The 13,584-nt window shown below is 49.8% G+C and overlaps 1 protein-coding gene and 1 long non-coding RNA gene across 2 annotated transcripts; one reads left to right on the top strand and one right to left on the bottom strand.

Moving 5' to 3' along the window:
- Positions 1-3: 3 nt before the first annotated feature.
- On the bottom strand, positions 4-2,186 carry Ttc9b (tetratricopeptide repeat domain 9B). The gene is made up of 3 exons (NM_001108478.1): positions 1,761-2,186; positions 1,004-1,186; positions 4-215 (listed from the first exon to the last, which is right to left on the bottom strand). Exons 1-3 carry the CDS (start codon positions 2,179-2,181, stop codon positions 100-102), a joined length of 720 nt encoding a protein of 239 aa, NP_001101948.1. The 5' UTR covers positions 2,182-2,186; the 3' UTR covers positions 4-99.
- A 3,028-nt stretch (positions 2,187-5,214) lies between these two features.
- On the top strand, positions 5,215-8,272 carry LOC103691074 (uncharacterized). Its single transcript, XR_005498961.2, has 3 exons — positions 5,215-5,439; positions 6,137-6,366; positions 7,115-8,272. It is a non-coding gene; the product is annotated as an uncharacterized LOC103691074 (long non-coding RNA).
- Positions 8,273-13,584: the final 5,312 nt, after the last annotated feature.

The following is a 13,584-nucleotide window of genomic DNA, read 5'->3' as shown; positions in this document are numbered from 1 at the left end:
AGGCGACACCAGTAGCAGGTGCTTTACCAGTAATCGCATGAGTCAGGGGGAGTTGCCTGGTTAGGTTGGAGGGAATAAGGTGGAGGCTGCCCCTTGGCCTCAGCCCACGGCATTCCGAGCTGGGCCTCCAGTGCCACTATCACTGTCTTCCCTCTGGAGGCTGCAACGGTTCATCTTCAGCTGAGTCAGCTGGATGTAGCGGAGAACATTGGTGTCTGCAGGGGAGGGATGGCAACATTATCTGGGTGTCCTGAGACAGCAGCTGATGTCCTCAGGACAGTCGGTGACTCCACTCCTAGCACCTCAGCTGTACCAGCCACCCCGAGACATTCACACCTCCTACCTCACACGTGCAGCAGCAGCAGCAGTGTTCTGTCAGGAGAGGCTCTTCTCACACCTCCACTCATCCCCAAGTGACAACTGTTCACACCAAACCACTTCACAGGAAAGCTAATCTTGCCTCTTTGCTCCCACAACTCTGCATCTAGCACCTGCTGTGTTCCCTCCTCCTGGGCTTGGGTCATGTCTACACACATATGGACACATGAGTCCCCTGGCTGGTTCCCCCCAAGGGCAGAGCAAGCATTATGAGCAGATGAGTGGAGGGCAAAAAGTGACTGAGGAGCTGAATGTGACCGGGAGGGAGCAGAGGAATATGGGTGTGGGGGAGAAGTAGTCAAGGCCATCATCGGTGAGTGGATAAGGGATGGGTCAATGTATTGGGGATGCAGTGTTTGCCTTGCATGCATGTGGCCCTGGGTTCAGTTTCCCAATGATGAGAATTGGTTGGGGAAATGTCAGAGGGACAAGGTGAGTATACCTTTGGGGAAAGTGCCTGGCTAATGGGTGGGTGTATGAGGAGACTTAGTAGCTAGAGAGAGCTCGTCCAGAGCTGGTAACAGCATTTCCCTGGGATAGCTTGACTCTGCCCTGGTCCTCCTGACGTGGTTTCCTCTGCTCTAACCCCCTGCCCTGCCCAGCCCTGCCCAGCCCTGCCACTCACCTGTGGGCTCTCGGCTGCGGGCCTCCTGTAGGTAGCGCAGCGCACGCGCATAATCGCCCAGGTGGTAAAAGGCAATGCCGGCACGATAGGTGGCCTTGAAGTTGCCCTGCTGTTTCTCCAGCACCTTGAGACAGTACTCACGCACACGCTCATAGTTCACTAGCTCCGACTGCAGGAGGCAAGCTGTGGGGGTGCAGAGACCCTGTACCCTCAGACACAGCCTGCATTCCCTAGGATTCACATGACCTGGAATAACCCGGCCTCTTTCCCTAGACCTAAGGGATTGCTCTGGCCACCAGGGGACACTAGTCAGTCAGCCCATTGGTATAAGATCTATTTGCCCCTCCTCTAGAGGGCGCAGGACAGACACGTCTGAAGCAATTAGCTGGAGGTTTCCCAAGCAAATTACAGAAGTGAGGGTCCAAGAACGAAATAGCTAGTGCATGCTAAGCCTTTTAACCTTGGCTCATGCATGGCAGACCGGGGGAAAGAACGAGTCAGGGAAGTGGGGCTTGGAAGACCAAGTCAAGAGCCCATTATCCAAGCCCCTGATTCTTCCATCCAAGAAGCCCTGTTCATCTATTCCCAACTCCTGTCCTCATCAAGTTCTGAAGTCTTTTCCACCAGACCACAGCCCTGACTCCTTCAGCTTCCAGCCACCACCCCCATGTCCTAAGGCCTTCTGATTGCCCCTCAACACCCACCTGTCTCATCCATGTCCTCTGCGCCCCCACCCACATCCCCGACGGCCTCGTACCAGTGAGGGAGTCGTAACATTCAACCTCTGTGTTCTCCACCAGGCGCCGCTGCTCCTCGCTAAGGCGGGCGGGCCCCGGGCTGGTGGGGGGTCCCGGGGAGGGGGCGGGCAGACCGCCAGGGCGGGCCCCCTGAGCAGCCTTCAGCTGCAGCAGTGCCCGGTGGTACTTGCCAATGGCTTCTCGGAACTTCTTCTCTCGGTAACAACGCTGACCCTCCGCCTTGAACGCCACGGCAGCCCGCAGGCTGCTGTCGAGCGCCGCGGCCAGGCCCCCAGACGGCTCTGGGGCAGGACCCGAGCGAGCAGAGCCATGGCGAGGCGCTGAGCCGGGGCCCGGCGGGGAAAGGGCGGGAGGCGGGCGCGGTGGAGGCTCCGGGGCAGCGCTGAGCATCAGCACCGGGGACAGCGCGCCGCGCTGCATTGTGGGAAACTCCTGCGGCCGCCGCTGCAGCTACCGCATCGCCCCCCGCGGGGCCGGTCTCCACCCTTTCTCCGCCCCCACATCTCTGGCTGCCGTCTCCGGCTGCCCCCTATGGGTCTAGAAAAACCCCTCCAAACTCTCCCTCGCTCACCCTCAAATCAGCCTAGGTCTAGTCGTTCTGGCGCCTCTCCCTTGTCCTCACAGTCCTTAACCTCCCACCCGCCTGCATGCTCTCCCGGAGATTTCTAGAAGAAAAAGGCTGAGCGGGCAGACATCCGTTTTGTGGAAAGCTGGTTTTCAGCCCACTAGTCATTTGGCATGATGGATAAGAATACAGGATAGGGAGTCAAGCGGCCCAGATTCAGACACTAATTTCTCAATACTCCATGATCCCCTCAAATTACCTGTAATACTGTGGTGTGGGACAACAGTAGACATGTTGGAATAGATTCTTTATGTAACAAACAAATAGCCATTGCTCAGTTTCTGTTCTGGGGGGTGATGGGTCATGGTAAAACAAACAAAAACAAGAGTCAAGAGGGGTGGCACCTGACTGTGATCACACTCGGGCATCTGAGGCAGGAGGGTGGAAAGTTTGACGCTAACGTGGCGCTAAGGAGGATCCAGACCAGTCATGGGCTACAAAGAAAAGGTGGGTGTGGGAGAATGGAGTAAGGAGAAGGGGAGGAGAGAGAGGAAAGGAGAAAATTATTTAGATTATAGCTACATCTCCTAGGTCCACAGTCTAGTGGGGAGACAGACCTGTGACAGCCCAGAGTGGACGGTCCTGGGAAGCACAGGACAAGGATCATGGCTAAGACGGGGACGTCCAGAGGAGGCATCTGCCCTAGGTGAAGAGGGACTGGGGACTTCCTGGACGAAGGGCAACTCTGAAACCTGGCCATTCTGTCCTTTGCCTTCATTCACTTCCAGAAAAGCCAGTGAGGAGCTGACAGGGTCCCCACTGACAGCCCAGAGCCACCAGTACAATAAGGACAGCCAAGGAAATGTTGCTGGGCTATGGTGGCACACGGCTGTAATCCCTGCACTCAGAAGACAGAGCAAGGGCTGGAGGGATGGCTCAGCGGTTAAGAGCGCTGACTGCTCTTCCCGAGGTCCTGAGTTCAAATCCCAGCAACCACGTGGTGGCTTACAACCATCTGTAATGAGATCCGATGCTCTCTTCTGGTGCGTCTAAAACAGTATATATAATGACTTATATATAATAAATAAATAAATCTAAAAAAATGAAAAATGGAAAAAAAAAAAGACAGAGGCAGACATAACTCTGTGGCTTCCAGGCCAGCCTGGTCTACAGAGTGAGACTCTGATTCCAAAAAGAGGGGGGAAAGGAAAGAAATCCTTTCATTATGGGCCAGCAACCTAGTTCAGTAGGTGAAGGCAGTAGCCATCCAAACCTGACTGTGTAAGTTCTGTGGAACCAGTTCCTGAAGGTCATCTGACCCCTTCCTACAGATACACGCATGCGCACACACATAAGCATGCACACAAATAAAAGTGTAAATTTAAAACCCTCTCAGAGTTTCTTTTCAAGATACTCATATGCAGGCAAAAAGAAACAAAACCACAACAACAAAAGGGCTGGGAGAGCTGGAGAGCTGGTTCTGTGGTTAAGAGCATGGCTGCTCTTCCAGAGGACTTGGGTTCAATTCCCAGCAACCACATGGCAGCTCACAGCCACCTGTAACTCCAGTTCAAGGGGCTCTGACACCTTCACACAGACATACATGCAGTCAAAACACCAGTGCACAGAAATTAAAAATAGATAATTTTAGGGGCTGGGGATTTAGCTCAGTGGTAGAGCGCTTACCTAGGAAGTGCAAGGCCCTGGGTTCGGTCCCCAGCTCCGAAAAAAAGAACCAAAAAAAAAAATAGATAATTTTAAAAAACACAGCCTTGCTATTTATTGAGGGCGACCTTGCACACCTCCTGTTTCTACTTTTCCAGGGTTGGCATTACATAGTAAATATTACATATGTTGGGGTACAGATCCCCATGCCTGGAGTTTATGCAACACTAGGGAGCTGATCCAAGGCTTCACGTACCAACTAAACTATATTCCAGCCCTCAAACAGAAAAGACTTTCCCAGGCTGATGGCCTTCCCAGGTCTGCGTGTGTGGTGTGTTGGTTTCTACAATCAGTTAAAAGTATCGAGTTAGGGGTTGAAGAGTGGCTCAGGGGTAGCTCCTGCTGCATTTGCAGAGCGGTTGAGTGCAGTCCCTAGAACCCACGTGGTGGCTGACAACCACTTGTAACCTCAGTCCCAGGGAATCCAATGCTCTTTCCTGGTCTCCAAGAGCGCCTGCATTTACATGGTGCACACAAACTCACTCAGACACACGAGAATAAATAAATCCTTTATAACATTAAATTATCCAAGAGTGCGACACATGCTTGCAACCCCAGAACCCAAAGATCGAAGGCGGGAAAACTGAATTTGAGGCTAGCCTGGGCTACGTAGTAAGACCCTACATTATATATATATGATATATACATATATACATATATGATGTGTTCATACATGCATATTTTTTAAAGATTTATTATATATAAGTACACTGTAGCTGTCTTCAGACACACCAGAAGAGGGCATCAGATCTCATTACAGATGGTTGTGAGCCACCATGTGGTTGCTGGGAATTGAACTCAGGACCTCTGTAAGAACAGTCAGTGCTCTTAACCACTGAGCCATCTCTCCAGCCTGCATATTATTAGTGTTTATGGATGGGATCATAGATCTTAGTTTTACAAAATTTGTGAAGCCAGCAATCCAGGTTGAGGCAGTGCTCTTCGTAAATAGGGCGGGCCCAGTTTATTCACCTGTCCCATCCTCAGCAGTTCCTTCCCACCTCTGAAAGGATCCCAGTTTGGGGAGGGGAGTGAGGGGAGGTTTCCCGAAAGATCAGCCCTCGGGAAGCCCGCCAGTGCCCCCTGGCGGAAGAGGCTAGAATTTGGCTCTTCCTTTCTTCAAGAGGTTTGCTGTGATTATCCAATCAGAGGAATAAGCAAGAAGCAACCAGTCAAAATCGAGTGCGGGACTGAAATTCCACCAATAAGGATGAAATTCGACCAATAAGGCTCTCCAAATAAAAGAAATACTTTTTGTTGAATTAAAAACTACCAAGGTACTTCGGGATTTTGTTTGTTTTGTTTTGTTTATTTTTGAGTCGGGCTGGGTCTCCGGGAGGTGCGGGATGCAGGATGTGAAGCAAGAGAGTGGTTGCCAAGCTTGGGCCGTGAGTACTTGAGAAAGACAGAGGTGCGATGGGGGGCGCCGGCGGCGCGGGGCGCGACTAGGAGCGCAAGGCAGACCTCGGACAGCTCCAGGGGCTCCAGTTCAGGGAACTCCATGGAGAAAAATGAGAGAGTGAAGCAGAAAAGGGAACTAGAGGTTTGAGCTAAAAAGACAGATTCATATAAATAAGTCCCTGGAGTTGGGAGTGGCTGAGGCAGATTGGGACTAGAGGATACCAAGGAAGGGCTGTTACACCTTATTCTTCTCTAAGGATGCGGCTAGAGGGAGCCAGAATCCAAGGGAAGGTAAAGTGGACACTCACCCTACCCTAAGTATAGGAAGAGAGGAGGGTTGCAGGAAGGTGGAACCACGCCCCCAGCCCCTCACTCGGGGATTCTAGGCAGGGGCTCTACCACTGAGCCACGCCCCCAGCCCCTCACTGGGGGATCCTAGGCAGGGGCTCTACCACTGAGCCACGCCCCCAGCCCCTCACTCGGGGATTCTAGGCAGGGGCTCTACCACTGAGCCACGCCCCCAGCCCCTCACTCGGGGATTCTAAGGAATTCTGAGGCCAGGTTGAGAGTTCCCAGGAATGCACAAACATCCTCAGGGAAAGACAAATGAATTCCTAAAACTAAGTAAACAAAATACCTCATTTTTACCCACTCAGAAAAGAAATATGTGTTATCTTCTCATAGATGATGAGGACAGTAACTAGGGAGGTACTACTCGGTGCCGGAGCACCAAGACACTCTGCCCTCTGCCAAACCCGTCACCTGTAGAGCTCTGGGCCATGCCTGGAACTCACCCTGGATGCAAGGTTCAGAGCCACAGCTGCTTGGTGACCTGGTTCCTGTATTAGGCCGCGGTAGCCTCAGCCTCTAACAGGGACACCTTCGGAATGTAATCGGCAAAGAGAATCACCTGGGTGAGTTGTGGGAGACATTATACAAGGCCTCTACACACTCGCCCTGCCCACTGTGTGTGGGTCACGTCCCTACCCTTGAGCCCCTGGGAGCTGCTCCAGGCCAGTGCAGCCAGCAGCCTAAGGCAGAGCAGAGCGCCTAGGTGATACAGACAGAAACTGAAGCAACTGAAGATGGGGGCTCCACACGCAGAAGTCCTACCCAAGAGAAGGAGCCAGCAGAGGGAAGCAGACTGTGGATAGAGGGGGAAAGCATTACGGGCGCCTTAGACACCTCTGCTCTGGATTGGGGCGGATGGGTGTGGTCCTGGTCTGTAAAATGGGACCGTTGATATAAGTCTGCAAGTTGTAGATAAAACCTGCTTCTGTGTTCTAATGACCGGTTTGGCAGTTATGTCTTCATTTCCGTGCTTTCTTTCTTTCTTTTTCTTTCTCTCTTTGGTATTTATTCTATGTGTATGGGTTTTTTGACTAAGTGTGTCTCCGTGTACCATGTGCGTTCCTGGTGCCCATGAAGACCACAAAAATGTTTTCTTGACATGGAATTAGAGACGGTTGTTACCACTTGTACTGGGAATCGAACTCAAGTCCTCTGGACAAGCAGCTCTTAACTGCTAAGCCAGTGCTCTCCAGCATACTCCCCTCTTAAAGATAGGTCTTCATGCAACCCAGGATATTCTTGAACTCAACAATCCTCCTATCTCAGCCTCTCAAGTGCGCAGCTGGCTTCTACTCTCTTCTTTATCCACAGATGGGAGTTCTCTCAGGGCACTGAGCAAGAAGCAGCTCACTCTACTCCAGAGGGATTATCTGATCTCGCTCTGCAGACTCTAAAAAATGCCAGCTGGGCTCTGCGCCTAGGCCTCCTTCCCTGTTAAGAGGACACGCTGGTCCCTACCTCATACAGATTTCTGGGGGTTCCACGAGAGTATTATGTACTTGCCACAGTGCCTAAGGCCACCCTGGAAGCATCTCAGACCACAAATACTTCTATTTTGCAGGCCAGAAACAGTCAGGTCCCACCCACAACTGCAGGTGGATTTGCACTCTGTGGGTGGATAGCAATGTCTTCCTCCCAAAAAGTAAATTATTATATTCTAGTTAGCTCATGTAAAAGACACGCAATCCAGGTATTTTATCTATAAGCTGTAAACCTAGATTGGGCAGGTTGGGAGCTAGTCTAACTTACATCCCAGCTTATGTCCCTTGTCACTTGCTGCTTCTCCTGGCCATGTGCTCATGGTCCATCTCCTCTCATGGTCACTTCCCCCCTCTCCATGTCCTTTTTTTCTCTCCTTCTCCTATCTGCCACCTCCAGCCAGGTAATTGAAAACCTGCCTACCTCTATCTATCGCCCAACCATAGGCTTTAGCCTTTTATCTACCAATTAACTTGGGGAGCAAGGCTTAACACAACAAAGGCTGGATCTGCTTGTCTTGGAGCAAGAAGATCTTGGGGTGCAGAATTTAACATTTGAATATAAGCAGCACCAGCCCAGCCTCCAGACCCTCCAGACCCAGGCACTCCTAGAGAGGAGCACAAGTGACCACCAGGGTCCCTGACAGGGACATGGGCCCAGCCCTCTCCCCCGTACATACACGAATCAGCAAGGCAGAGTCCTTGCAGGCATGCGCAGCACTTACAGAAGAGCAAGAGCATCTTCACCCACCACGGCTGGGCTCTCTTCTGAACTCCACCTTCTCCAGCAAGTTGGCTGGACCGCCTCCAACCATAATCTATTGCAAGTCCCCACCTAGATGGAAAACCCTGGACTTTTTCGAGAGAGTGTCCCTACTTCTCTCTCCAGTGTGGAAGTTCCAAGGCCACCTGACCTCCTGGCATCTCCCCCTTGGTTTCCAGATTTTACCCTCAGCAGCCAAGCCTCTGCGGAATAAAATCCTCTTTGTGTTTACACTGAGTCCAGGATATCATTCTTCAGCGAATCACAGACCCTCAACCCTCACACCCTTATCTCCATGGAAATCACTGTCTATGCTAATTCTTTGCATTTATGCTCTCCAAAGCGCTTTTTAGAAAGACAACAGCTTACTAGGTGTGGTGGTGCACACCTTTGATGCTAGAGATTGGGCGGTACAAGTGGATCTCGAAGTTTAAGGCCAGCTCAGTCCACATAGTAAATTCCAGAACAGCAGAGAGGCCCTATGTCAAAAACACACAAACCACAAACAAGCACACACACAGAGAACAAAAACAGTGGCTCTCTACCTAGCCCAGGCGGCTGGAACTTGACATTTCTGTTTACTTCTGAGAGCTGGAATTAGAAGCACGCACGACGTCTGCGTACTCACTGCCTTCTAACAGAAATGTGAGCGCCCCCACCTCCCGACACACACACCATCGCTCTATTTCCAGTGCCTAGAATACTACCTGGCACATAGTAGGTCCTCCACAAGTGTTTCTTGAATGAATGGACGCACAGCCTGGACTTGATTTAAAGACAGCAGTTCCAGAGATGGTGGGGTTGGAACTGAACAGTCAAAAAAGAGAAAGGGCCAGGAATGCAAAGGGGAAACTATGCCAAGTTCCAGGGAAACTGACGCCCTCTTCTGGCCTCCATGGGTATGTACATGGGTGTACTACACACAGGTAAAACACTCACTCACATAACATACACATAATAAAGAACAAATTCTCTTAGAATTAAAGAACTCTTTTTTTCCCCCCAAAACAGGGTTTCTCTGTGTGGCCCTGTAGACCAGGCTAGCCTTAAACTCGGAGATTCACCTGCCTCTGCCTCCCAGGTGCTGGGAACGAATTCTATTTTTTAAAGACTCAAAACCAGACTGAATTTAACCACTTAATCAAACTCTCTTGGGGGTGGGGATGTTAGGGGTGGGATCCAGGGCACTCCACGCTGTGAGCAGACTACTGTTGAGCCACACTTCCCACCCCCTCAGTACTTGATTCCAGACAAATGCTTTAATGCCGTGCAGAGCTCCAGACAAGATAGGCTGCGGAATAACGGAACTGCCTGACCATAAGTGCAGACCAGGAAGTGGGCCTGTACCAAGCCCAAAGCAACAGTCTGCTCTGTCTGCTTTGTGCTGCGGATCAGATTTAGGTCCTCCAGCTGGCAAAGTGCTACATTCCCAGCTATAAACTTTGTAGCGATATTATTATTATTATTATTATTATTATTAGTAGTAGTAGTAGTAGTAGTAGTAGTAGTAGTAGTAGTAGTAGTATATTTTTAAAGACAGGTTTTCTTTTTGTATCCTTGGCTGTCTTGGAACTCACTCTATAGACCAGAGTGAGTCTCTATGTCTGGCCTCGAACTCAGACATCCACCTGCCTCTGCCTCCTGAGTTCTGCGATTAATGGTGTGTGCTGACACTGCCTGGTTTTAAAAGACTTTTTCTTTCAGAGCATGGGTGTATGCAGGTGTGTATTGTGCATCATGTGTGTCCCTGGTGTCTGTGGAGGTTAGAAGTCAGCACCCAAGCTCCTGCAACTGGAATTATAGATGGTTTTGAGCTGCCAGCTACTCAGGAAGAGCAGTCAGTGAACTTGACCCCCGGAATATTTTGGGAAGTTTTTTTTATGTGTGTCAGCATGTGTTTGTGTGTATGTGCCTTTGTGTGTTTATATGAATCTCATATGTGAAGGCACCAGCAGAGGACAGAGGAGGGCATCGGTTCTCCTCAAGCCACCTTGTGTGGATACTGGAAACCAAACCTGGGTCTGAGCAAGCACAGCAAACGCTGCTAAGAACGCTCTCTGGCTCCCGGGATATTTTTAAAAGGCAAGGGCATTGCACAAGACTAAGATTTGATAAAGGTCTGTGGAAAGGAAACAGTGTGACAACAGTGACTTTCTTTTCCTACCTTAGAGTAAAACAAGTTCTTGTCTCTGGACAAATACTGAAACCTGGAGGAACTGGAGAACAGAATGTGTCCAAGTGTGGGAGAACAAAGAACGGAGTGTTTTGTATCCTCCTGCAACCTTGGAGATTGAACCCAAAGCCTTGTTCACTCTGCACAAGTCCTCTACAGGGAACCACATCCCAGCAAATATGCTGTTTTTACTTCGGGATTCACAGAAAGCTCTATGATATCCAATCCCCCATCTTCCCCATTATTAACATATTGAGAAAAGCATAGATCTGTTACTAGCTAACCTGGCTTCACTCACCTTTCTCCCATGTGATGTCTATATTCTTGTTTGTCAACCTGACCACGTCTAGAATTGACTAAAATTCTAGTAGCTGGGTACACCAGTGAGGGGTTTTCTTCTCCTCCTCTTCTCTCCTTCCTTTCCTCCCTCCCTCCCTCCTCTTCCTCCTCCTACTCCAGATTTCCAAGACAGGGTTTCATTCTGGTTGTCCTGGAACTTGCTCTGCAAACCAGCATGGCCAGAAACCTGTCTTCCTATGTTGGGGTTAAAGGTGTGTCCACTGCCACCAGGTTTAATCTGGATCCTTCGGGTGGGAAGTTCCACCTTTAACCTAGACCATACCTCCGGCTAGCACGTATACAAAGGACATGCAAGAGGGAAGCTTTTGCTTTTTGCCTGCTTGCTCTCACTGTGGCTAACCAGTTCATTCCTTCACTATAGCAATAGAGCTGTCTTCTTTAGGTTCCAGCATGTACAGAAGAGCAGCTGAGACAGCCAGTCTTGTGGACTGAACAACTACTGGATTCTCGATTCTTTGCCCTTCTGTTGGTAGACAGCCATTGTTGAACTAGCTGGACCACAGCCTGTAAGCCATCCTAATCTCAGTCTCTCTCTCTCTCTCTCTCTCTCTCTCTCTCTCTCTCTCTCTCTCTCTCACACACACACACACACACACACACACACACACACACACACACCAGTTCAGTTCCTCTAGAGACACCCCTAACACACTCAAGCATCATCTTTCTGACCCTGGACTCCACCCAAGGGACTGTTGTGATCAGGGTTTCTCTTGGCTGTCAGGTTGTCCTTTCCCTGTTCAGTCATCAGTGCTGGTCAGACATCTGCCTGATCTTGGTTTCCCTCACTTGGCCTTGGTTACATATTTGGGAAGGGAAGATGGCAGAGATAAAGCACCGTTTTAATGAACACACCAACACACTCTGCTGGCAAGACTGATGGTTAACACTGACTGACAGCGAGGATACTGTCAGAAATGTTCATCAAATTTTTATTGCAGCTAGACACAATGGGGCACTCTGATATGGGAGGCAGAGGCAGGAAGATCCGGGAGTTCTAGGTCATTTCAGGCTACAGAGTGATTTTAAGGCCAGCCCGGTCTGCATGAGACCCTATCTCAAAAGTAAACAAATCCCACCGCTGTCGACCAGGCACAGCGATACAAACCTGCGACCCTGCACACTGCAGGCAGAGGTGGGTGGACCTTGAGTTCCGGGCCAGTCTGTGCTACACTGCAACTACATTGCAAAACAGTCTCAAGTTCCCATTACAAGATACCTGACGGGGTTGGGGATTTAGCTCAGTGGTAGAGCGCTTGCCTAGGAAGCGCAAGGCCCTGGGTTCGGTCCCCAGCTCCGAAAAAAAGAAAAAAACAAAAACAAAAACAAAAAAAACAAAAAACAAGATACCTGACAAAGACAACTTAACAGGACTTATTTCAGTTCATGCCATTAGAGGTCTCACTCTGTGGTTGTATGGCCCATCACTGTGGGTCTGCAGCAGAAAGAACACAGTAGGAGAGCATGAAAAAAAACAGAGCTGACTGCTTCCCAACAGCCAGGCAGCAGAAGGGGGCCATGACCACTGACAGACCTGCTCCCTCCAACCAGCCCATTCACAGGTAAGCTCATAGATTAACCCATGAGGCTGGCACTGAAAGACCCCCAGAGAGGACCTTTCCCTCAGGAGGAGTCCCAAGCGCCCAATGACCGAGCCGAGTCCACTCGGATGCAATCAGCAAGAGGGTTTATTGGAAAACACAGGTACCTGCGGGCACACAGTCTCTTCGGAGGACTTGCGCACCCAGCAGCTCCAGCATGGGGCTTTTATAGGGATTGGGGAAGCAGAAGCGGGCGTACAGAAGCAGATGCATAGTTACGGGGATTGGTGGATTCAAACGAGGCACATAGACATGTTCACATATGATTGGCTATTTCACATGATGAGGTAATAAGGTATAGCTACACACATTGGCAGGTTTGGGGCGTCCTGGATGTCGGGGGGCTGGGGGCTTATCTCTTCCTGCCAGGTGGCCTGTGAGTGGTACTCCTGGTCTGTTCTGCATTCCTTTCCTTTTATGGTCGTTTGTTTTCACAGTGACTCGGCCCTAGGTATCTGGGCGTGCCTGGGCTCGTTCAAGCCTGTTGCAACTCTGAGTTAAGACTCATGGGGTGGGTCTTTCATTTTCCCCCATTTTCTTTTAGACTTGAGTAAAATCCTTTACTCAAATCGAATTCTAAGGAATCTCTTCCTGTTGTCTTACCCTCTGGTATTGTTGGGTGAGAACAAGCGTCTGAATGACTGAGAGTCTGTTCTTTATGAACTGCATCAATCTGTTTAGAATGCAGGGGCCAAAGAGGAAGATTAGGAGGAGGATGATTAAGGGTCCCATCAAGGTGGACACCAGGGTAGCAAACCAAGGGGATCGGTTAAACCACCCCTCGAACCAGCCTTGTTGGGAATCAAACAGCTTCTGTCTCTGGGCCAAGCGTTCTCGGAGCTTAGCCATGTTATCTCTCACTAATCCTGTATGGTCTGCATAGAAACAACATTCTTTCAGTGTAGCACACAGGTTCCTTCTTTAAGGAATATCAGGTCTAATCTTCTCCTATTCTGAAGGACTACCTCTGAGAGGGAGGTTAGGTATTCTTGGAGGTCAGCTAAAAAGTCTTTCACTCTTTTTATATCTGAGTCAATGGCAGTTCTGAATTCTCTATAAACCTTGCATTGCAGGGCAATGGCAGATGTCCTTGTGCTGCCCTTGCAGCACCTAGATAGCCTTAAGTAATTCTCAACTCTTTTTTTTTCTTCTTACTAAGTCTTTAGCATCAGGATTCCAATCTGGACACTATCTAAACCTACACACCAAGGTCATGACTAGCTTTTAGAACTTCTAAACTTATACAGATTGTGATCCCTGAGGCACAGTCCCAAGAAGTGTTAGGAGTACTAACATATGCAATGTTACATCATTTGTAATAGAAATCAAGCCTATCCCCACACCTATCTTGATAAAACCCGGGGCAAACATGAAATTAAGTCTAGGGAGCTTTTTGAAGATCTGAG

Source organism: Rattus norvegicus, chromosome 1, assembly GCF_036323735.1.
Source record: "Rattus norvegicus strain BN/NHsdMcwi chromosome 1, GRCr8, whole genome shotgun sequence".
NCBI lineage: Eukaryota > Metazoa > Chordata > Mammalia > Rodentia > Muridae > Rattus > Rattus norvegicus.
The sequence above is the reverse complement of the archived record's forward strand: the minus strand, read 5'-3'. Positions and strand labels throughout refer to the sequence as shown.